Raw genomic sequence first — 26,628 nt, 5'->3', positions numbered from 1 at the left:
TTACGGTTTACTGTGATTATCTTGTTCTGAATGTATTCAGTCCATTAAGGACAAGTGAAAACTTGTTGACTCTTTTAGCTTTGATGTATGCTTTCTTTTTAATGTCTCTGGTATATATATATTGATTTCTTTATTAGGCAAAAATCATATATTTCCCCCTTCAAAATATATTCACACATAGTGAGATTCAGCACTACTCAAGGCATCTACTTTTAGTATTAATAACACATGTAGGCACATCTCCAAGCCAATCTGATTACTATTATCAGCTGTACATCTTAATGTCAGCCTTCTGCTAGATGAATAAAGCCAGTAAAACAGATGTGATTGTGCCCCAACCCTTTTAGCGAACTAAGTGTAAATATATATGGGTTCATACTGTATTAAACCTATCCGATTTACTCTACTTTAGTCTCAAAGATCTACATAGTCTAACTTTAAGCCTGAAACTAATCCTCTTCCTGCACCCATCAATGATTAAAGCTAAATCCAAGCTGCAATTACAACTACAGAAAGAGTTAGAATTGAACTTTCTACTCATTTAGCATTTTCAGCCTTTCAAGAAGGTACATTTAAATTTAATCCACACATTCATTAAATAAGGTCAATGTACCTTTTAAAAAATAAATTAAAAATGAATAAATGCTCATTAACATCACACATGCACACATGACATTGAAGAGTAGACGGATCATAAATACATTCATTTTTATTGGTCCGATATTTAAAAATCAATTGAGGTAAAGGTAATTGCATCAAAACTATCAAAACAACAACACCGATTTTCAAGCTATTTCTCAAACTAGCAGTATTAACACTAATAAAATGTACATTATATTAATTTGATAGTAAACAATGCACAATGAAATGGACAAAGCACAAAAAAGGAATGCAACAGAAAAATAACATCAGTTTTGGCTTTTAGAGTTAATCATTTGTATAAATATAAAATAAACTCCCCATGTGTAACATGCTGGTGTGAGTAAAAATGAACTCCAATACAATTCCAAGTTAACTGTTCTGAGGACATCTGACCTGTGTATTGAACATTGCGTAAGATACAACCCATTGGATTTTCTTGAGAGTAACACACAAGATAGAAAGAAAATATTAGTTTAAAAAACAGAAAACAAGTGCAAAAGCCAGTTTCCGCAGGTGTATTTAATTGAAAGAATAAAGAGAAAAGCATTTTTCCAGTAATCATTAAAAAAGCGGAAACCAAGCTTACCATTTTGGCAGGGTTTTGCCGAGGACAATTAGAATGTCTTCATTAAATAATTTCTCCATTTAAGAGACTAACCTGTTAAAATTGAGTTTTATATTCCACTGAGTGTCCTGGTTATTAAGGAAACAGATACAAATCAAAAATACACTGTGTGGCAGAACTGTTAGGATATTAGTGGTCTATAGCACACAGTATTGTATTCAATTAATAGGACTATTAATTATTAAGATATTATTTCTGAGTTATGACCAGAGAGCTTTTGTCCGGCAGATAGATTTTAAAGAAAGCAAGTTCAGGATTTTCATGGTTTTTGGATCTTTATCATTTATACATGGATCGTTACAAAATATTTACATATACTTCTTCCTATTGGAACTTAATGTAGTTCATCAGCAGAATGTCAAAATATCAAAAAATGATAGGAATGTAAAACCCTTCTTTATTTGGGATAAACGCGTAGGAGAGGGGAAAAAAGAGTGGGGGTGGGGACATTTCTGTAGCTGCCTGAATGACATCCAGTAATGACATTAAAGCAATCTAAAACTGCACTGTTTTTCATGGCATTTAGTCAAGAAAGGAATTGCACAAAACAGAATGCAGCATAATTCTATACTGGCAATTGATTCTCCCTTGAAATTTGCATATGATATCCATTGTGAATAGTACTAAAAACATTGTTATTAGCCTTCTACATGTACAAAACTAGATTAAGTCAAATATTCTATAATTTATTATAAAACTTGTAAATAATAATTAGATTAGATTAATAATTGAGTTGCATTCATTATGATTACCCCTATAAAGAACAAATACCTACATGTTTTTTTTTTTGTTTGTTTGTTTTTGCATATATATCTTGTTTTAATTCTGAAAGTGATCAAATGATTCTAGCTGGCTGACCAGATCTGACCCTTCAGGAAGTACAGTGGACTTCTGTGAGGCAGACCAGGTGTGTTCCCTTGATTTCAGGTAAGCACAAAGTAAATGCCAGGGTCACCATTATTGTCAAAGCTGACCGATGACTGAACCAATCAATCAAGACTGCACCCATATCTGATAACATTTAAAGAGAGCTAAGCAATGCTGGATGATGCAGTGACTAAGTGAGACTGATAGAGATAAATATTATTATTATTATTATTATTATTATTATTATTATTAATAATAATAATAATAATAATAATAATAATAATAATAATAATAATAATAATAATAATATGGTGTTGATAGACAGTGGTATTTGATGGAGCAAGTGATGACTAAATTAAGTCTGTGTAAAGATATGTGAGGTCAAACGTGAAAACCAGGGGTGACCAGCTTTTTTTCATCCAAGAATTAAAATAACATTTTATTTTTGTTAACAACAAATGACAACTTAAATTTCACACACACACTCACACACACACACAATAGCATGAATAAGACAACAATATCGCTTAGAAAAAGTCAGAAAATATGAATTGGACAGTTCTAAAAGCAGCATTTCTTGTAAAATAAATGTAATCTGACAAACAATTTCCAAATTGATTAATTCACACAAAAGCCTTTGTAAAATTCAAATCAATAAAATATTTGTGTTTATTGATTGAGCGATTGTTGCAGTATTATTCTGGACTGTAGTGTTTTCTTTGTTGCGAGTTTGTTTTGTAAGTTGCAGGTCAATTCTCTCGTGTTAGTTGAGCACAATTGATATCTAGCCTTAAACAAATCTGTACCCGAGTGCATTAGGGATTCAACTGACAATACAATAAGAAACAAGAATAAGAGGGTACTTCCACATAAATACATCAAATGACAAACCTAAATGTTTTAGAGGGGAAAAAAAAGTTTTTGGTTGATAGATCTTCTCAAAAAGTTATGGAATATTAACGGTAAATTAGATTAAAAATGAAGCCTATATAATGACAATTTTCAACTAGTATTTTGTTCACATCAGAAATGTATCATCCTAAACCTTAAAATAAGAGGAGACGCTTCAACCCAGTCAACGCCATCTAAAAGGAAATCCAGATATGTTCACGGTTTCAGAACACAGTAGTTCATCAATAAGAAATTAGTGTTTAAGAGTCAATTTTGCGTCAGGTTTACATTTACTTAGAAAAGAGCTAATAAGGCAGCCCAGTTAAAAAATAAATAAAAAAATGTAACTATAGTGTTGGATGAACATGCAGCAAAAAGCTTTAAAAGACCTACATTCAAATGCAGAGATTTGTTTTTATTTTTTTTAAAAAGGGTACAATTTATTTGTTGTAATAACACAAAAACATATAAATATTTGTATTAATCAATTAATTCAAATTCTGCACAGCAATGTAAGCTCAGCTCATTTCTGAATGCATATTGCTCAAGTAGTATTAGCAACAACCGGAACACCTTCAATGAAAAAAACTCACATTGCTTGTTTGCGGATAAAACTAAACTAAAGCAAAAAGAAACGAACACAAAAAAAAAAATTGGCAAGTATCTCGTAAAGTTTCCAGTTTGTCTCTGTAAAAGGGTGACACCAGGCCTGGTTGGCATTACCATTGGTGGCATGACTACAGTATTAAAAATAAGCGCTCAACTTGTAGCCAAGATTTACAACACAACTATTTAATTACACAATGGATGACAAATACATCCGTTTTCACTTCTAACCACTCATACGATGTATTGAGCAATTTGCACTGAAAAGTCCTTTACAAAAAGCAGTAGTGAAAGCTGCAGGACAAGCACATTCATGTACAGCAAGGAAAGGCCAGGCGGACGAGATGAAAATTAAAATGACCTCCATGAATATGAAAACTGCAAGAAGGGATAGGGGATTTCAGTAATGAGATTAGCAGAATGGTCTGTCATTAATCCATGTGCAATTTTGAGCTGAAATGTGCTACTTTTAATAGTGGTACCCAGTTAGCTTATTTTTCCACTAAATTATAATTTTCCCATGGCAAAACATACCTCTTCAATATACATTTAAAAATGCAGCAAGATATCAAGGCTTAAGGAAAACTCCTTCATTTTATGATATATACATGATACATTTGAAACTGCGCTAAGATACCAAGGCTTTAGGAAAACAGTTTAATGTTATGCTATATGTACAAAGACAATTAGATCCAGCACTAAAGATCAGGTACAACAATTAAAAGATGTATTCTTATGAGTGTTTTAGACCTACAGTATTGTCATACAGTCAATCATATAATACACATGTTTTTCGTATTAATTTAAGAGAAAAACAAAAAAAAATAAAGCAAGGTGCTAATATAAAGCTTTTTCCACCCATATACAATGCATACTCTGTTCACAATTCCACCATATATCCAGAGAAAGAGAACAACAAAAAAAGTTACGAAACAAAAATAAACATGGTCTGAATTATTGAGCTTCTGGCAACTTTGCGCAGGGTAACAGTCCTCTCAAACACTACAGAAAACCCCACAAAGGATTCAATTATCCTTATGGAGACCCTGGAGTATTACAATCTAAAAATAAGTTCATACAGTTCATATATTTCGTGTGTGTTCAGAGTTCCAGCAGCCTGAGAAAGCTATTCCTCTGAAGGTTTGGCTTTTGACAGATTCTGCACTTTAAAAAGATATGGGAAGCAACCTTTTTCATTTTTCATCATCATTTTAAAGGACATGCTAGTACTGTACATCTTGTAATCACACCATTCTGCGTTGGGGACAGGTTGTGATAATTAGCCCAAATGGATTTAAAAGAAATTAGCAAATGAAATACCTCTTTAAAACTGTAGTTTCAAAGTTTCTTTAAAATTAAAGTATATTGAATGAACAGATAATGAGGATCTGAACATCAGTACTCATGTTAGTACAGTTAGCACACAGGCATAATGATATGATAATCAATGATGGGGGGGTACTACTTTGGGATGCCTATTGTCTTCAGTAATGCTGAAATTGTCATTTGTGAAAACATAAGAGCACACATCACTTTTTGGCACTGAACAACATATTAGAAAAAAGGCTGCTTTAATTGAACCCCAAACACTAATCATGTGTTCCAAATCTTACAAAATATGAAACATCTTGAAAACTACATGTGAAAGAGGAAACAGCTACCACAAATGATTCACATTTAATACCTGAATCATATATACACGTGTATAAAAAAATATGTATAAGGACAATATCCACTTGCTTTTTTAACTCTGGTGGGGGGGAAAAAACACTAAAAACTATAAAAGCACAAAGGCCATGAAAATCCCCTTTACATAATGCGCATTGGAGAGAGTTTAAGGGATCTGATGTTGAAGTGGATTACCATTATATTAAAGAACCTATAATAAATATGTAGTACAAGTTAGGTACAGTACATGCTAAAAATAAAGTATACTTCTGCCTCCAAATAAAGACATAGGAATCATGGAAAATATTAAAAAAGACTAATCACATATCATTAGAAGGCTACAAATGCAATTTAAGTTAATTGTACAGTACTGGAAACTCAAGCAACAATCTAGGTAGATCAACACATCTGACTGACAATAGATCTTCCACAAAGTAATCCATAAAGACTGATTTCTTGATTTTTACTGTTCAGCCGGACTCATGAACTGACTCGAGGGGCTAACCTGTTCATAACCCCATCCTCAGAGCTCAGTTATAGCTGACTGGCTGGTTTTCCCAAGTGGCAGCTGTGGACTATTGGCCAAGTGCTGCTGAGATTGGGGGGCCTGGCAGTTTTTCCAGTTTGCAGCTGATCTGTGGAGCCTGCAGTGTCATGAGAGAGATCTGCTGTTAACACACACTGTTTACATGCTGGTAAATAAATAATGACAGTAGAGGTACTGTCATGATTAATTTAAGGTAGTTTTGGCTGGTTAGAGTTCTAAATGGTTTGGGTTTAAGTACAAATTAAATACTCAACCCAAGAAAACAAAGCTCAAAAGCACAAATTGTTATAATGATACAGAATTAAAGAAAGTCTAAAATTGCAGCTCTGGATCATATTCATCTGTCACCTATGTACAAGGAAGGAGGCAGAGAAAATATCTCATTTAAAACTGGTGATTCTATATTGGGATGATTGTTTGGCAGATATTTTATATTTTACTTTACCCATGACTTATTACAACTCCAGACAGCTGGTTTCTTTTGGAATGTCTTGTATTAGCAACATCTTTAAAATAAGAGAGCTCATATGTACTGCAAGTGTTTGAGGTGCATTCTAGATATTAAAATGTGACAAGAGTGGCATATATTAATTAGGACATGTGAAGGTGATGACCATTGCTTTGTTTCGAAAGTGTCCTGAACAAGTACTTTGAAATGGCCTTTGAGGGATGAGGGAGGCACATACTCCCATGTTTTATTTATATAACAGATTAAAATATTTTTATATTGGTTATTACAAAAACATGTTTAATCTTATAAAAACAAACATAACCTTCAGCTTTGTCATTGTAAACAATCTATTTCTTGTACGAAAGCCTGAATAAAATGTTTGCAAATTTACTGGCAGTTTTGCCTGACTGTTCAATTGAATCCCACCCTGAATACTGATTGTTGCATCACTATCAATTCAACTCACGTGGGCCCTTCAGGCGATTTCCACCAGGAAAAGGAATGGGATGTTATCAGCTCTTTGTTTGCAAGCCATGGATACCCAAAGAATCACAACAGAGACATTATAGATGCATAATGCTGTGTTGTGGACAATTTAATGAAGCAATTAAAATCCAAAAGTAACATAGCAGTCTCTTGGCTTGGTGAAAATCTGGGAAATATATTTAAGTAGACAATTGTCTATTCTCCCTTTGATAATGGTGATTTGTTTGAAACAACAAAATAAGGTACATGACATTATGACCCCTTCTCTCAGTGTCAACAAGACTCATTTCTGCTGAATACAAGGAAGTCTAAAGGCCACCAGATACCTATTCCAAGCAGAGCCCTGTGGGGGTTTAGATCATTGTATCATTTGCTTACGATACAACAGGAGGTTAGGTAAATTTCCACTGAAACTAAGTACAAATACCCTGACAGCACTGCTGGCTTTTAATTCCAATGCAGTTAACCCCTTCTTCCTCTGCAAATGACACACAGCTTAGTAAGAGCAAATCACAATACTAGAACCCGTTTTTAGTGGCTTGCCATTTGCAGTTTAAAAAACATAAAACTAAACTACCAGCATCCTCCTCTGTGTCTGTCTGCAGAACATGACCGTCTGGTCTTGAAGTCCAATTTTAACCCTTTGGGACCCAGGGTGATGTAGGTGTCACATGCCACGGCCTGTTCAATTGGGAATAATAGATTTTTGTCAAGCCTATTAAATGGGTTAAATCATGTTGCTTCTCCAATCATTGTAACAGTTTGCATACATTCCAAACTTTTATAATCACCACAGTGAACCGTCTTGCTTGCAATAAAAGCATATCCTTCTCTAAAGGCAGACATATCATAAGACTCACAAATACAGTTTGAAATATAGGCCTATGCTTCAACCAGCATTGCCTTCAATATAATCTCAATACAAAACATTAAGCTTAGATATTTCTGAAGGTTAAATATATATGGACTTCCTCTTTCTCAGATTTCTCAAACTGCCATTTTAATACATACAACTTAAATATTTATGGGGCTTCCGCATATTCCCATTGATGTAACTGAGCAAGTGCGGTTTAATTTTTTCATATTTTAAGTGCAGTTACTGCGCAGCTGTGTACAGAGAGCAATAATAATCATATAATCAAATGTTTTTGAACCAGTTCTAATAGCGGAGACCTTTTGTGACCAATAAAGCTTAAGGGGAATGAAAACCCATTTCAAATCCACTGTGTGGGAGATCCGTTTTATATTTTATCTATACTAAAATGACAAAGAAGTGATTGCATAGAACACAGGCTATTCTCTGATGTTTCTCAGAACATTTTCACCACTCCAGACAAAAGTGCAAATTAGGCCTTCTTTTCTCAGCGACTCAACACTTCTTTTGCAGGTTTAGTTTTTGTTTTCATTTCTTTACCTGAGCCAAGACTTAATTTTAGCCAAAGACAAAAAAAATAAACAAACAAATGTAACTTCTGAACAATCATATTTAAATTCTAAATACAAAGCTGCCAAGCTCCACACTTCCATAGGAAAACGAGTTGACATCGGACTTCCCATAAGTCATATTTCGTGATGCTTCAGTGACTTTTACAAATGGTAAGGAGCAAATTAGGTTTATTTATAAAGAGTGGATGGGAGCTTCTATGGTACAATCATTACATTTTGTTTTTATAAATAACATACCTAAAATAGAAGGAAAATACTAAGAGTATCTAAAAGAAATGAGAAATTTCAGACATTCAGTCAAATAATGGATCAATAAATCTTACACTGTTAATTTAGTATACAGGCCTTTTCTCTACCAATATTGCTGACATTTTAAATAAGGACAAATAAGAAGATATATGGCTGGCACAAAAGCAGTCAAATTAACTCTGGAAACAAAGGCTCTTCGTTAAAAACATTTATCAAAAAAGTGAAAATGTTTTAAGGCCCCCTTAAAAGAAAATGCAAAAGGCTTAAATGTTAAATGTGATCTGCTTCAGTGTATCTTTTTACTTACGCAATATTATGGAACTGAATTTTGGATGATTAATTCAATGTACACATGGAAATAAGCCCTATCACATTGTTTTAGACAATTATAAGGATTGTTTTATGACAAATATTACTTAAAGCCAACCATAAGATTCAGCATTCAGCCTGGATCCCTATTGTAGAATTAATAAATGTACTGCAATATGGATAGATATGCATCTATCACAACAGTCCCAATAGAAAATAAAGTCACGTCACCTTGCTTTTCAGAGCTGGTTTAACTGTATGGAATGCTGGAGTAGCAGTACTTTGATTAGGTACTGCATCAAAGACAAAGTACACTAATAGGACAACTGGAAAACCTTCACAATAACAAAACGTTCCCTTTATGGTCCTAAGAATTACATTTCATGACAGAAAAATGTCCATCACAGGAAAAAAAAAAAAAAGTAAAGATAAATGTTCTCCTAATGGAAGCGATCACTTCTCAAAGATGTGAGAATTGATTGGCCAAAGCACATGTTCTGAATCTTATTACTGTCTGCTAATTACTTCATCTGTAGATTTTCATGGGAGGCAAGATCAGGGGTTTCAAATGCATTTCAGCCCTAGAGCCCAGCCCAAAGCATTAAATAATAGTCAATGTCTTCAAAAAAGTAAAACAAAAAACACAGATTAGGAAAGCTGCCTACATTCCTTGTAATTATTATTTGTGTGGAGTATGCAAATTGAATCTTCTACCATAAGCATCTTGACCTATAGCAAGTCTGTGAACTGTTAGTTAACCCAAACTACATCAAAGACTTTCCAGTCTGGGCATTATTTATTTATTTATTTATTTATTTACTTATGCAAATTCTCATTTTATTTTTTATAAAGTGGTTTCAATTAAGTTAGAGTTTTCATTAACTAAACAAACCTCAGCACAAAATGTAGTAGTGTTTTCTCCTCATGCATCTCTTAATACTTTTAAACATTAAAGCCCTTGAACCTCAATACATTTCTGAATCCAAACATAGCACCGCCTGGCTTATACTTTACAGCTGTCTGGCACCACAAAATTTTGGCTTTTAGACGAATCTGTCAAAATGCACTCTGTTTTAATCACGATAATTCTTTCAAAATATTGAGTTCTTGAAATAGTGTTGCAGTTCTAAAGGAGGATACATTTTCCCCTATTTGTAATCAGAGGAGTGACAATTACTACATTTACTTACCCTCAAAATTTCTTTGACAGAAACATGCACTTTAAGAAATCTGAAAAACCTTTTTTTTTTTCCCGAAAAGCTGCAGAATCTTCACTGACTCCAGAGTGCCAAGCAAGTCTGGTTTTGGTTTGGATCCATGTTAACTGTATTGCCAACCTCGTAAGGGAATGCCTCACAGCACTGGAGTATAAGCCAAGCTTTTGCTTGTACCACTTTGAAATGATTAGAATTCGTTAGATCTGCAAAAATGGTTTCCACCACCATGAACAGTGGACTTGGTTCTTGTTATCTTTGGCCAAGAGATTGCACATTTCTTAGGCTCACACATTATATGACAACAAAGACAAATCTCACGTAGATACTACCGTTGAAGGGCCTACAGGTTTTAATAAAAGAAGCAATTGTAGCCTGTCAGCTTGTTTCTTTAAAAATCATCAGTCCAGTTGCACATCAGTGTTAATCAAAAGGGAAAAAAAAAAATCTGTTCAATCCTTTGGATGGTTGAATCCAATGCATCTACTCACCCCGAGTTACCCATCAGTGGATGGCTGGGTTAGTGAGGGAACTCTGGGAGTAAATCGATGGATGTGGGGGTGGGTGGGGGTTTATTAAAAAGAAGGAAAGAAAATCCACTTCACACAGCCGCAGGGCAGGATGGTGGGAGGCTTGAGTTTCAGAAATATAAACACTTTAATAAGCCCCCCCACCCGCCTAAAAAAAAAAAAAAAAAAAAACACAAGCTGTCATTACCAAGTTTGTGTAGAGTTACTCCATCATCGTAAAATGGACGTCTTCCATGACACATGACCGGAAAAAAGCTTTGTTGATCCCGTCTGATACCCAGAAGCTGGGTCCAGTGATGGAGAAAGGGTAGGCAGTAGGGCAAGAAGGACACAGTCAGTTCGTTTCTCCCTTGGCATCCTGTTTATCCTGTAATAATGGAATGATGGACTCCCAAGCTGCAAGGCACTGCAAAGCAATGTTAAGAGGGTTTAGAGACAGTCCAGAGAATGAGGGAGATCTTTTTTAACCTATGTTCATATGCAGGAACCTAGGTTTTTTGTTTTGTTAACATAAACATCTAAATAATATATAACACGTATAATATATGAATCTAATATCTATATAGAAAACCCAAGCCCCTTTAATGTAGCTCATCCAATGTTAAACCAAGGCCTGTTCTAACATTCGGAATATCCTGTAGAGGTTTACTGTTTCCATGGATAGCTCCCATTTGGTGAAAACCCCCCAATTTTAGCTGAGGTTTTGAGCACATATAGGAGTATGTTCAGCAGACATCCTCTGGCAACGAGAAGGTTTTGGATAGCAGACATAAAACCAACAGCAGTTTCCATTTACAGAAGGCTGTGTTTTCCCCCATTGCTGATCTGACATTACATTCTAGATTTTAAAGCCACGTCTCCAGAGCTGAAAGTCCAATCAATCGCTTCACTAAGCTACCCAAAATATATTAAAACATGTGGGCCAGCACAAGGTCATCTTGCTGCTCTATCTAGGTGTATGGTTTTCCTCCCCACCTTCTCATAATACTGGATGTTTTTGTCAGCCATTCCTGTGAGTAGCTGCCTGAAGTCCTGCCTCTTATTGTTCTGCCAGCGATCCCAGTCAGCCTTCAGGTCAGCATTGAAACACTCTACTCGGTCCTGGCACTTCTCAACATCTGTTGGAACCTGAACATAATGAAGAACAGCAGTTATTCTCAGTAGAGTCTAGGACACGTTTTGAAAAAAATAAAAAATAAATAACATATATATATATATATATATATATATATATATATATAGTTTTCGTTTTTTATATTGTTCATTTTTTTTTTTTAAACGTCTGTTCCTTAATCAAAGTGACAACAACAGATTTATTCCATCCGTCTAGTACATTGTGCAGCTCTAATGTGAATGGGAGACATTAAAAGAAAATCTATATAATGTATAGAAATAGAAATTGATCAATTGACAGTATGTGAATTGCTCCAAGATATGAAAAGATGCACACATGATTAATGGAGTTTAAGATGCAGTGAAGATGATTTATGCATCTATGCTGCGCAGAATAAAAATGTGTTTCTTGTGTTTCGGTGAAAGCCTGCATACTTACCCCCGTCTTCTCCTCCTTTCGGAAAGCCACAGCTTCCAGCTTAGCTTCATATTCTGCCTGAACCTGATCCCTTTTCTTCAGGACATTCTAGGAGACAATAAAGAATAGGTGTATTATAATATATCACAGTGCCTACAGAAAGTCTACACCCACTTGAACTTTTATCACATTTTGTTGCATCAGTGTAGTTTTATGCATTTAAACCAGGATTTCTTTCCACTTATCTACACACCATACTCCACACTGTTAAGAGAAAACGGTTTTGTTGTGAATATATATAGATATATATATTATATATATATAAAAAAATACAGAACTGAAATATAAGTCTCCACCCCTCGGAGTTAAGATTTGGTGGAAGCACCTTTAGCAGCAATTACAGCTGTGAGTCTGTTTGGATAGGTCTCTCCAAACCTTGCACACTGATGTGTAAATATTAAACAATTCGTCATTCTTCTGCATAAAAATATAATGATTCTACAGGCAACATATTTATTTTAAATCATAGTGCCCTCCCAGTTTACAGAAAGATAAGGACTAAAAGCATTCATTGTAAAAGGAAAACTTTCTAACATTAAATTAACACTTCTAATTCATATTGGATGCCTTGGCTTACACAGCACTCATTTTGGGAGTCTTGAATTTGGTTTGCAAGTCCTGGATTTGTATTCCCCCCCACCCCCGCCATTTGCATACAGTATGAATCCCAAACTTCACATTATTAAATCCACCTAAACTGCTCCCATAAATTCTTGCCTCGCTGCTCCTTCAGTGCTATTTCAGCACGTATCTGACAGAATGATGGGCCTGTCAACTGGAAATGCACCCAACTTCCAGTCAGCAATCGAGAAACGCTGAGGTTAAAAATCTTCTCATTAGCAGTATGTGAAGGAAAGACTAGGCAAGATCTAGTTTGTAATTTAGCCCAAAGAAGCTAACATTACAGCAGGATTTCTAAATGCATCCACACAGAAAAGCTTACTCGTTAAAAGGGGAAACATGCAAAGAGAGTTAGGTCTACCAGAAACTAATATTTAGACCTTAAATCCAAAAACACTATAAATAAATGTCTCTTGGTTGAATGGAAACAAAACAATTTTAGTTATGTTAAGGAGTTTAACATTTAAAGCATTCTTGCTTTAAACTGTTGAGTCGAATAATAAATAAAAGGTGGAAAGTCTGTGGCTAAAGCAGATTTTTTCTGAAGACTTTTGGCAAATTTGCAGTTTAAGTTGAATGGAATGTTTTATAGTTTGTCCATTGAATACAGGCATGAAAAAACAAAAAAAAACAAGGAAGAACTGAAGACTTTGGAAGGCCTTAATTATTGAGCAGAAATAACTGAAGCTGTGTTATGCATACAGATAATACATGAATATTTTAAAGACCTCCTGATTGTCTCCGGATTGTGTAAAAGCAAATTGGAGCAGGGAAGAGCCCTATAACCCTGCTATAACCATTCCAAAGACTTTTTAACAAATAACACATTTTCTCCAAGTATATATATATATTGCATATGTCTTGATTTACTTTGCATACTGTGTCTACGTATTCCTGTGGAAAACAAATCTGCCTTTTTCTTGAATATTCTTGTTTTTGTTCAATTGTGCCGCTTTGCTGAAACATGTACCCATGAGATCTCTTGCTCTTCTGCTTTCATTGCAGTCTTCTGGTGTGACATCCAGATTATATATAATTTTTTAAAGGGTGTTGATGAATGGGTCTCGGGGAGGCTTGCCCTACCTTCATAGACTCTACGTAGAGCACGTACTCGCGCAGCACTGGCAGGAAGTCCTCACTCATGTCTTCCATCAGCTCCTCCAGGGCTGTGCAGCAGTTGACCACACAGCCGGACACTCCCTCCAGGGGCTGGTGCAGCTCACCCTCTGCTGTGGCCCAGCTGGAGTACACTGGCCCGTACTCCCGCAGCTCCACCACGTACTCTGGGAAAACAGCAGGGGGAGATGGAAGGACACAGACACTTAGAACAGAAAATGCCATTCTGCCTCCTACACAGTGCCACAATTCTTGAACAGATCGAAGGGTGTGTTGTAGCATGATTTGGTGGCAGCTGATTTCAATGGTAAGAGCAGCCCAGAAGACTGACAAACTACACAGATGATACACAGATTATCCTCTTCTGCAGTGTATATCAGGCCTAAGAAAATCACCTATTAGAGGAGTTTTTTTGGAATTCAAAAATATGTATCATTCAAGCATCCACTATAGTGAGCCATGTTAAATAAATGTGTTTTCTAGACTGATAAATCAAAGTCAACAAAAAGGTCAGGGTGTGACTCAATACATGACCTTTACGCACACAAAAATCGAATAGGTTTACTGCAAAGCTTTATTGACACATAACAGTATTTTCCCCTGGCGTTTATTAAAAGGAGCCATGTCATTTACTATAAGAGCAAAGTTGCATTTCATCTTTCCTACATTTTCTCAGGATTAAACTGTATCATGTTATTTATGTCAAACGATCTTACTTACTTTTTTGAAAGAGCAGATTATACCATAATTCTACAGGAGATTAATAGGCTCAGGAAAAATGTCCTCAAATCATTGCTGATGAGCAAAATCAGATATTCAGATAACATAATTCTCCAACAGAAAACAAATGTGCTGTAATCATACACTGCAGAACAATATTTGTTATACTGAGATTTCTTACTATTTCATAATTGTGTAATAATGTTGAATTCCAGATATACAAACCTATCCTGTGTGGAGTGAACTGGTTTAGAGGATTTGTCAATATTTTGTGTTTTTACATGATACAATAGAATTATTAATACTTAGGTGACACCTTGACCAAAAAAAGGACCAAAATCAAATTGTTCAATAAACATCGCTATAATTGCTTAAACAGGACAAAAAATTACTGAAGCCATACTTTTATATTTTGTTTTGCAATTGTGAAATAGTATGTGTAGAAAGAAAATCTATTTGAGGGTACAGAATTTGACGGTTTATTTAGGCAACAGAAATAACAGCATTTGAGATGGCCTGTTCTTACCATTTGAAATTGACCATTAACTGCAACTAAAATGTAACACTTTTCTCCATCGCACCATACCCCAACAGCATATGTCCCAGAATCCTACCTGATTGTTCCTTTATGATCCTCTGTGCTATTCTGTCAATGGTGCCAAGCTTTTGCGTGAACATGTCTAAGTAATCCCCCATTGCAGCAAATTCCAGGGGTCGAGCCCTCAGCTTGTAACCTCCGGTTACGTATTTGACGGACTCGCCCATTTTCGTCAACAAAGCCAAACCTTGCTTCTTGTAGGAATTGAGATCCTTGAGAAAAACAAGCAAAAGGTATGTTTTATTCCTGCAGTATAGGATGCTAATAGGGAAACGTTGGCATCTGCATTGTAAATGATTACTATGTGTTTTCCAGTTGAATAGAACAAATAAACCGATCAGCTATAACATTATGGCCACCTGCCTAATATTGTGTAGGTCCCCCTTTTGCCACCAAAACAGCCCTGACCCGTCGAGGATGGACTCCACTAGATCTCTGAAGGTGTGTTGTGGTATCTGGCACCAAGACGTTAGCAGCAGATCCTTTAAGTCCTGTAAGTTGTGAGGTGGGGCCTCCATGGATCGGACTTGTTTGGCCAGCACATCCCACAGATGCTCGATTCGATTTGGATCTGGGGAATTTTGAGGCCAAGTCAAGACCCTGAACTCATGATTCATCAGACCAGGCCACCTTCTTCCATTGCTCCGTGGTCCAGTTCTGATGCTCACGTGCCCATTATAGGTGCTTTCGGCAGTGGACAGGGGTCAGCATGGGCACCCTTGACTGGTCTGCGGCTACGCAGCCCCATACACAACAAACTGATATGCACTGTGTGTTCTGACACCTTTCTATCAGAACCAGCATTTACTTTTTCAGCAATTTGAGCTACAGTAGCTCGTCTGTTGGATTGGACCACACGGGCCAGCCTTCGATCCCCACGTGCATCAATGAGCCTTGGCCGCCCATGACCCTGTGGCCGGTTCACCACTTTTCCTTCCTTGGACCACTTTTGATAGGTACTGACCACTGCAGACCGGGAACACCCCACAAGAGCTGCAGTTTTGGAGATTATCTGACCCAGTCGTCTAGCCATCACAGTTTGGTCCTTGTCAAAGTCGTTCAGATCCTTACGCTTGCCCATTTTTCCTGCTTCTAACACATCAACTTTGAGGACAAAATGTTCACTTGCTGCCTAATATATCCCACCCACTGACAGGTGCCATGATAACGAGATCAGTGTTATTCACTTCACCTGTCAGTGGTCATAATGTTATGGCTGATCGGTGTACATACATTTGAGGAAAGAGAAAAAATGTATACAAAAGGGTGAATATTGTGTGCTTCTTAAATAATTTGTATATGAACAATGGACTTACTAAGAAAGCAAATTATACTTCTTGAAATCACTTTTTATATTTTCTGTTACCACTCACTGAGGTAATCAAACAAAGCTTTCTAAACAAATGTGAGAAAGATTAGTCTTCACACAAGTGTTTTCTTTTCCATATACATTATCAAACTCACCTTGGCTGACAGGAATACATTGAAGTGATCATTAAAGGACAGGACAGGGTGATCTGCTATCCTCCTCAAAAACTTGTCGAGGGCCCTCCGCCTAGTCTCCACAAACTCTTCTGAAAACCTGTCCACAACCCCTTTCATCACAAACTTCTCAGGCAGAGGCTGTGAGCAATACAAGGAGGGGGGGGTGGAAATCAAGCAAAAGCCAAGGCCCCAGGGCTTATGCAAATATTCTGGACAGTTCACCTCACTATATCAGATAGAGAGCATACTAAAAAAAAGTACTAATTTATCTTGTCAGGAAGGCCAATTTAAACCAGAAAAACAGGTATGTAATCCATCAATTTAATTTAGGTCTACAGTCAAGCACATGTTTAATGTTAGTCTTTCGTATATAATTGCAAAATGATTAATTGATATGTCAGTGTTAAAGCCTTTCCTGCATGCAGCAACTAATAAACCACAGCCAAGCATGTCAGCTATAAGACCTCAGATACTTAAAGGAATTAGTGTAAAAATGTAGGCAGACATTTCAGGCTCTCGACAAACCAAAAAATGAAGTCTCACTGAGCTCCCTTTAAAAATTAAAGTCTGATCCATGGTTTTCTATCATGCACTATGCAACAAATTTAGATTCCATTTTTTTTTTCCTGGTTGTTTGACAGAATTGTTATTTCCTTCTTGGAAAACGCTTTCATTATGGCCAGCCAGTAACCCTTTGGCTGAAGGTGGAAGCTAGGTACTGTATATTGCCTCTCATTATGAAGCAAAGCACACAAGTTAAAACTTGACAGTGGGGTGCTGCACATTCACAGAAAATGATTATTATATTTCTTAGCAGGCAACGTACAATTGTTACAATATATCATTATTTTTACATACAATTACCCACTTATACAGCTGGGTTTTTGCTGGAGCAATCTAGGTATTGTACCTTGCTCAAAGGTACAACAGTGTCCCCCACCTGGGATTGGACCCATGACTCTCCACTCAGTAGTCCAGAGCCCTAACCACTACTCTAAACTGCAGCCCAATAACAACAGTGCAACAGTGCAGATGGCAAGGGCAGATGCGTTTCCACTACCTACGGGAATGAGATGTGTTGGCTGAGTCTCTTCCAGCTTGTTCCGTAGCCAGTCGAAGTCTTGGTATCTCCGGCGCACTGAGTACTCTGGCAAGTCAAACTCTGTCCTGGTGGTCTAGAGACAAACAATTGGGGGATAATACAACATTTTTAAAATACATTAAATATAAAAGAAATCCCAAAACTACAGCAGCTAATTAGTGTTAATCAAGCTCACACCGGATACGATTTTGTGTTTTGTCTTATTTTATTTATTTTGTTCTTATGCCCATGTTGTAAAAGAACATTCAGAGCAAACCAAGTTAATGACAAACAGCTACTCTCCCTGTGTATTGTTTTGCAGCATGGCATTTAATAGAGTAAATGTATGAAGCAAGACATTAACTGAATCATATATTACCCATGGATTCCTCTCAGTGTCAGTGTTCAGTGCTCTAGGAGACAATACAATATTATGTGCCACCCTACAGCAACTAAGGTTAATTATTTATTATGCTATTAGTTCGCCAACAATACCTGGTGTTAGTTATTAGACAGAAAGCCAACATGCACACTTTTATCAGTGGAGACTGTAGCTCCAAGCTAATACAGACCAAAAATATAGTTTGTGGCCTCAGTTTTACCCTTCAGAAGAAGAAAAAAAATAATTGTATTATGTGACTTTGTTATCTTAATACACTTGAAGACTGACATTTTTGCTATTGCTGTATTCAATATTTAATGGAGATCTGAATCATTTGCAATAATTATCAAATTTCTCATTATTTATAATTAGTTTCATTTATCAATTCTAAATAAAATGGAAACATAGTTTCATGTCATTTTAAAAGCTATACAAATTAGTTTCAAGGTCTGTTTTAAATTAGGCTTCATTAAAGGAACCTACAGCCCAGAACACACACTGCACCATTGAATCAGGATCTGATTAATTCACCATTGATCTGGGGTGCTCTCTTCATGTCACTGCATCACTTAGTTTGCAGAGAGAGTCATGACTTGCTTATCAAAAGGAAACAAAGCTATCACCGAGACAATGTTTGCTGTCAACCAATATGGATGCAGATTCAGCTGCATACAGATTATGTTCAGTACTTGGTCAGCTTCATTCTGGTGGCACTTGACATAAAGACTCAGTGACTCTGCATTAGTGCATCTAGTACAAGTCTAGTACCAGTTGTGCATCAGCTGGAAACTTCAGCATGGGGCCACATCAGCTCTCATATGGAGTCTTACAGGGTTGACAAGTGCCTGAAAGTTTAATTTCCACTTTAACAAGTCTCCTAGTTACATTACTGCATTCCTAAAAGGTGACAGCAGAGACTCCAGTCTGTTTTCAATGTGTTGTGCTAATTCATATCTCAGAGCCCTGGCATTCACACATTTCAAATCATCTTCAGTTTGCAAGGGCTTAGACATTTCACAGGTCTTGTCACTTCATATCAGTTGTTCCTTGTTAAGAACTACAGATGCCTATTCAATGATTCAGACTCAAAAACACTCCCTGCCCCTGTAACCCCTTCAGATATAAACTTTAGGAATATCATCCTTGATCTAGAAGTAAATAGCAGCATTAGAAAATGTTTATTTTGGCCGATACACAGTTTTATTTATAATTAAATCTGGGGAAGACACTGAAATTGATAGGGTTGGCGTAATAAAGACAAACATCTGTACATAGTGTCAAGCTGTTCAAGAAGGAAAACTGGGTCATATGTGAGAGTGTCATTGTAATTTGGGTCAGTGTAAAGGGTTTAATTACTTTTGCAAAGCTACCAACATGAGGGCAGGAAGAATAAAGGCTTTTCCTGCATTTTCCTAACCTTAGTGGTGACTCTGTAGGTGATGTAGGTTTCCATGGTGGACACATGTTTCTTGGGGTCATCCACGACGACAAACAAGTCTCTGGTCTCTCCATCCAGCTCATCGTCTAGCTGCAGTCTGTTGAGTAGAGAGGACGAAGAGGCCGGACTGGACGTGTCTACTGGGGTGCCGTTGGGTAAACTCAAGTCCTATAGAAGAAAAAGGTAGAAACAACATGAAGTCAACCATATTACCTGTATTGAAGATGCTGGCTAACAAAAAAATCATTAGCAATGGAAACATTAGCTGGCATGCTATGGTCTCCTTTTAAAGTGCAGGAACTGATCCCATAAGAAATAAAAATGCTGTGTGTTCAGAGTTTCCATTTCCCTTTTAATGGCCTTGACTGCAATTTGCATTCTAATTAGTATTCGGAACACACTTGTTATTAACTACACAACTCCCATTGCTCAGTATTTCAACACACAAATATGTGTTTTTCCCCATTCATGCAGTGAATTGCCCCCACATAAATCATAATCCCAAGAAAAACAGCTTCCCTGCTGCAGCAACTACTGCAAGGTTAAAGCTAGGGGTGAGATTAAACGGTTACGTTATGACTGAATAAGTATACAAGTATGCAGGCAAAGGCAGAATATTGATCATGCTTGAGACAGTAGTTGTAGCCTGGAGTCATGACCATTTTTAACTAGAATCTTTTTCAAAGAGGAAGGAAATGCATTTATTCTCAACATGTTTTACATATCAGTAATTCTGAAGCGATTTGATAACTACATGTGGGTAAATGCTTTTAGTTGTGTAATATTACTGAGTGGATCATTGATAGAATGCATCATGTAGTCTACAGTATCCCTATCAAAATCTGACACAGGTCTACATGATTACTGAGGAAATTCTTTACAATCAAATTAGACACAGCAACAGTTAGCATGGCATTGCAATTACACAAAGCCTAAATGGTCATAATGGGAGACATTTTGCAGTAGACATCAAGTCATATAAAGTATCTCACCTTTTTTTAAAACACGTTATTTAGAATTTTTAGTAAACATCTAACCAACAGGATCTTAAACAACAGAAATGCATCAAACAGTGTTTACACTCAACAGATCAAATATGTAGAAAAGCCTAACATAATACAATATCAATGCAAAGTATGTGTGGGGGTGTGTGTTAGGAGGTAGGTTGATAAAGATGAAAAGTAGGCAGGAGAAAATAAACACATTGTATAGCAATGAATCCGTTTTAGGGGGGTTCTTTCCTGTTAAGTTGTGTCAGGTTTAAGCAAGCTTATGACCTAGTAAATACTCAAAATCAGGAAATATCAAGCCTGGAACAGTCTTACACAAATGAGTAATAACCTGACAGAGGAGTGGGTCAGGAGGTGCTGAAGTGAACAAGATGTGCAGAATTCAATGTAAAGCCAGAGCTTTTCTGTCTCTTATTTATGTGCGCTCTGGCTCAGCCTGCTGCAACCCAGAAAGGCAAAGAAATCTGTCAAAGAGCAACATAACTGTCAACAGGCAGAGCCCAGCAGCGCTGCTGAGAAGAGCTTGGCAACAATAACAGGCCTGGCCATCTGTGTTATGTCTCATAAACTCCTGAAAAACAGCTGTGTGAAGCTTCCATACTCATATTCAAAATGCTACATTACATTATTTTATTGGACTGTTGTATTGAACAAAATAGATTGAAAAATATCTAGAAGAGAACCACATAAAAGATGGGAAGATTAAATAATAAACTTTGCAGGTATGACATAGAAAAGTAAAGCTATAGATCGAAGCAAATGGAAATATCTTGGGGAGGCCTTCGTCCTGCGGTGGATTGATACGTCGATGATAATTATGGTATGTATACAAACAAACAAACACACACAGCTCTGGAAAATATTAAGAGACCACAGTATTTGTTTCTTAAATCAGCATCTCTACATGTATGGCAGCCATTCCATTCCATTCATATTTATATTTGGAATTTGGGAGAAATGCTGTCAGTAGTTTATAGAATAAAACAAATATGTTCATTTTACCCAAACACATACCTATAAATAGTAAAACCAGAGAAACTAATAATTTTCCAGTGGTCTCTTAATTTTTTCCAGAGCTGTATATATACATAAGTAGATTGAAGCCCTTTTGGCCAAACGTCATGGGTGGAAATGTTCCATTTGTTTTGCCCCAAATCAAAATTTCAGTTTTCATTGAATGCATACAGTACATACATTTAAATTACAGTTGAACGTAATTCAAACAAATATACTCTTATTCCTAATGACTATGCAGTTTCACAAAGCAGCTTTTTTTCCCTGGATCTGGGATCCAACCAAGTAAAAGTTTAGAACATGAATCCATGGTTACACATCAATACTACTATTGTTTTTATTATTAGTATATGTCTGGCAGCCATGCACTACAACCAAAAAAAGTGTCTGACAGCATGCACAAAAAGGGAGAGCTGCAATATTCAGTTGTCTTTCCAAATATAAAAACGGTGGCTATACTATATGAAAAATCTCAGAAGCATCAACTATTGGTAAGTTGCTGTTTTTTATTTGAGTCATCTGACAAGATTTGAATCTATTAATCTAGCTGTAGATGTATTGGATATAGTGTTACCAAAATGCATTTTATAATCCTAATAGATTACATAGACTCAGTGTTCCAGAAATCAATGTGACTATGGAGGACAAAGTTTAAAGGGAGGCAATTAGAGGAGCAGGCAGAATCTGACTGCAATGACATGTTGGGAAAATCGTATGAATAATAAGAAAAATCTGAGCCATGACCATCAATTAGGCCTATGGATTATGTAAAAGTAATACAGATACATTTCTGTGATCCGGTTAGGTTTTTTTTTTTTTTTTTAATAAAACATGTTTTAAGACTTTCATTAATTATTAATTAACACAAAGACACAATAAAACCACAAATTTAAGAACCACACTAGTTCTCCTAAAATTATAAGACACCTCAATGGAAAATATTCCCAATATTTGCATTTTTAGCTCCTTTCCACATTGGCATAAAGGGAGAGAAGTGAAATTGTTACTCACATTTCTACAAGAATACATTATTTCTCACTAAATTGGCACAATAGGCATATAACAAATTGAATGTTTTCTGTTATTCATTGTAGAATAATATGATAGGTAAAGAGTGTTATCCATTATTATTTATGGGTATGCTAATTATTGGAGGTGGGGGGTGAATCCCAAAATAATTCACAATTGCAGTCAATTAATCTTGGGAAGCAAACTACAGTCATGTTGCACAATGCTCTTAAGTACTGTTATTTGAAGTCAGTGCTATATTCCTCTTTAAAAGCAGGGGGCAAAATCTCAGAAACAAAGGTCATGGAACGAGTAACAACACAAACAGGATACAAATCTAGAATGACAATTAATAGGAATTGATAGGAAACACCAGATGAAGCTACTACTTGATATGGTTTAACTATGTCAGCAGTTTATATTTCTATTTAGGCCTACATCAATGCATTTATTGTTTGTAAATTTTTGTCAAGGGGTCAGTTTTACTATTTACTAGTAATTTTATACAAATAATTTAATGTTTCTTCTTAATTATTACAAATATAATTATTTTCGTGATCTGATTTATTGAAAGACATTCTAAGAAATATGGACTTTGGTAATATATATACGAGACAGAAAAGGCCAGCTACCCCAACTACATTCTTCTGATTTTAGCATCAGATTAAATCTTTAGCCTATTTTTTTATTTAATTTTTTTGCAACCTAGTGTTTCAATATGTTCTATAAACCTGCTGTCTTACTTCTCTCAGTATGACAATTCAGCCATCTCTCGAACCTACAGCAACAGCATATTTGCCTGAAAATCCTAACCATACGCATAAAAAAAAAAAAAAACATGAAAACCTTAACTCATACCTGCTTTATGTATTTCTGGTTGTAGAATACAGAATGCTGTCATTGTTTTCTCTTGCCAAGTACACTAGTGTCCGTTTTCACAACACTATGCATTCTTAGAGGTCACTCCAAAACATTAGGCCTAGATACATTTTCAGAATTACCTGCTTCAATTGGAATTCTGCAGATTCCATTTAGTTTAACGTTAGTAGGATAAACATAGCTACTACCAGACCACACATCAAGACCATTTGGGATACATTGCCAAAGAATTTCTTCATCACGTTACCATACGATTATGTAGGCCTCATTGGAAAACTAAAATAGCTTGTGTAAGAATGCAGGCTTTGCATTATATCAGCAGCCTTAGAGGATGAGGTCAGCAATCAGCTAATGAAGTCTCATTATTTCCAGCCTATGATGGAAGATTTAATACTACATTTCTACCTTTAGGACATAGTATGAAATTATTATATATATATATATATATATATATATATATATATATATATAAAGATATATTTGTGAGAGTTTAATATTCAACACTTCAATTTCAAAAACATCTGCAGGGTGGCTTTTATGTGGAAACCTGATATTTTGAAACCAGTTTGTACAAAACTCAAAAAAGCATGAGACAAAAAACACACATACACACAGGCACAAAAGACAAAAAAAATGTATGATTTTCAGCCAATTAGCTCAAGGGTTTAAAAGTTTGGGTTACATTTGTAAATGTTATAAGAAAGAAAACATATTTGAAAGAAGCATTAATCATTCCTGATGAGCATGACATTTTAAGTAATTCTAAACAGCACTGTTGAATTTAAGATTGGTTTTGTTATGAGAATTACCCCCAGCAGTCAGCTGACCAATAAGAATATGAATAGGCCTACTGCACATTTATCTAGAAAAGTAAACTACTCAACAACCAGCAATAACAATGGACAAGACTGAAGCCTAAGGTTTTACACAACCTGGTCAAAGAACTGACTGCCTCTTTCGGGGAGAATTACTAGTTTCATATGCATTCAAAAGCTGATACAATTAATTCAGTGTAAATATGTTGTGCCTGACAACCTGGTTAGTGGCAGGAGAGGAATGTTTAATAAGCATACCAGCATCAACTAGCTTTTCCTACACTGTTCTATAAGGAGTTTGGTGTCAATCCTTGAGTTTCAAAAAGCACATTTTGAAAATCTGTACAGCAGAACCTTACAGAAAAACTTGACACATGCCTAAGCTCTGACATACAAATGTAGAACATGATCAATCAGATCCACATCCTAGTCAAATACTTCTGTAGGCGTCAAAACCACGCTGTATTTAAAAATATCCTCTGTGTAGCATGGAGTCATGTCATTGTTTCAAGAGAAATTTCATTCTGCTTTTCCAATTGCTTAGGTTTCCATGGAAATATTCAATAAAAATGGAAGATAAGATTGCGGGAGAGAAATCAGTCCGGATTTAATATACACAACCTTTTAAATAATTTAAAAACTTCAATGTCGGATTTGTATCATTTATCTGGTTTGAGAAAGCTTCACAAGTTCATCCAGTCCAACATCTGATGACTACGGAGAATCCTGGCTGTGCCATTCGCCTACTGTAACCAGGACTGCCAAATGGCAGAGCTCAAATGGTTGACCGCTATGGTTGGATGAGTAGTCAGCCAAGGGCTCCTCTGTTATACATGTGACATTAGCTCTAGAGATTAATCAGACACTGACAGGGCTGTATGCCATTCATTAGTCTGACCTTCTGGTCTCTGGATCTTACTAAAGCTCCGCTACAGTTCATGGGTACCTGTACCAAGAGGCAACCAGCCTGGCAAGAGCTGTGCATTACATAGCATCTGTGTGTGTACTTTAAATGTGTTCAGTGCTAGGGCCAGCTTGGGAGTATGCCACCAAAAAGAGATTACAATAGATTAAAAAGGGATAATATAATAACTGGCATATTTTACAAGTATTAAAAAAAGACATTAATGTTTTTCACATGTATTCATAGAAAATGCCAGAGGCCCAAAGAACTACTATTTCCACATCTAATGAGCAAGGTTAAAACTGTGCTGATTAGCACATCAAACTGAAAAGGGCTAATGTAATTAGTATCCTAAGGAAAAAAAAATGTTATTCCATTTGGCAGATACCTTTATCCAAGGCATTTAAACTTCAACATGGAACTGTAAAAATTTCCACACTGTAAAAGTTGCATATTGTGGAGTATTATCATAAAATATGTAGGCCTATAACAAAATATATTTTATGTAATAGAAATTTTACATTATTCTTTCAAATCATTGGCTACATTTAAATAGGGAGAATGTAGAAAAGAACATCATAGACTATCAGATCACAAGGCTTGTTGTTTAGAGGCACTGTGAAGTGACAGCACTGGTGCAATCAGAAAAGGTGAGTGTGGCGCATCTTTGGTTTTCACTTCCATTTAGTAAACAGTCACACTCTCAATAACCTCCATTGTTGTCATCTGAAAAACCTGCATATCTTTCAGAGTTCTGCACATGACTCTTGACATCCACAACGTGGACCTCAGCTTGGGTAGTACAGTGGAAAACACCCGACCCAAACCACAGCAGCTCGGCTAACTGGTTCAGAGTCGGGTCGGATGTCCCAGTGGAAAAGAGGCATAGGTGAGCCTCGGTGTGCTGAATGTTGGGGAAATGAAGATTGCTGATAAGGCCTGACGGGACAACGGTGGAGTAGTACCAAAATAATTTTTAAAATGTGGATCTTTAGGCGTTAAATAGAACAGACAGAAGGAGATTGCTAGGACAGAGAGATACTTAGATGGTTTGAAGGTAACACCAAGGTTCTTTGCACAGGGAGAGTGAGAGAGGCAACATGCAGAGAAATTGAGACACAGAGACCAGAATAAGGGTTGGGGGATGGAAAAAGGAGATGTAGAGAGGACTACATTTAGAAAGGTTAAGTTGAGCCAATGTGAGGCAGTTAGATATCAGTAAGGAAACGTCAGTCATTGGACAGGAAAGGAGAGGGCATGAGCAACATCAGCAGAGTAGAACTGGCTATTAGGAAATAAAGGAATAGGCAAACAGTAACAACAAAATAGCTGAGCAACTCTTTTGAAAGCCACAGAAAATACATAAAGGTTTTTTCCTCAAATAAAATATAAATCATGAATTTCTACAGTTTCTGTTCAGCTTTGCATTACCAGC

At 36.2% G+C, this 26,628-nt stretch overlaps 1 protein-coding gene across 1 annotated transcript in view; it reads right to left on the bottom strand.

Moving 5' to 3' along the window:
• Window positions 1-2,543: 2,543 nt before the first annotated feature.
• The window catches only part of snx30 (sorting nexin family member 30), a 29,196-nt gene continuing 5,111 nt past the window's right edge, over window positions 2,544-26,628 (bottom strand). The window contains exons 2-9 of the mRNA XM_066711041.1: window positions 19,543-19,731; window positions 17,727-17,837; window positions 16,642-16,800; window positions 15,194-15,389; window positions 13,827-14,026; window positions 12,084-12,170; window positions 11,507-11,659; window positions 2,544-10,937 (exon numbers count right to left, since the gene is read on the bottom strand). Coding sequence (XP_066567138.1) covers window positions 10,866-10,937; window positions 11,507-11,659; window positions 12,084-12,170; window positions 13,827-14,026; window positions 15,194-15,389; window positions 16,642-16,800; window positions 17,727-17,837; window positions 19,543-19,731 — 1,167 coding nt within the window. The 3' untranslated portion in view covers window positions 2,544-10,865. The remainder of the gene's footprint in view (window positions 10,938-11,506; window positions 11,660-12,083; window positions 12,171-13,826; window positions 14,027-15,193; window positions 15,390-16,641; window positions 16,801-17,726; window positions 17,838-19,542; window positions 19,732-26,628) is intronic.

The sequence above is a fragment of the Amia ocellicauda genome, chromosome 8 (assembly GCF_036373705.1).
Source record: "Amia ocellicauda isolate fAmiCal2 chromosome 8, fAmiCal2.hap1, whole genome shotgun sequence".
Taxonomy (NCBI): domain Eukaryota; kingdom Metazoa; phylum Chordata; class Actinopteri; order Amiiformes; family Amiidae; genus Amia; species Amia ocellicauda.
The sequence above is the reverse complement of the archived record's forward strand: the minus strand, read 5'-3'. Positions and strand labels throughout refer to the sequence as shown.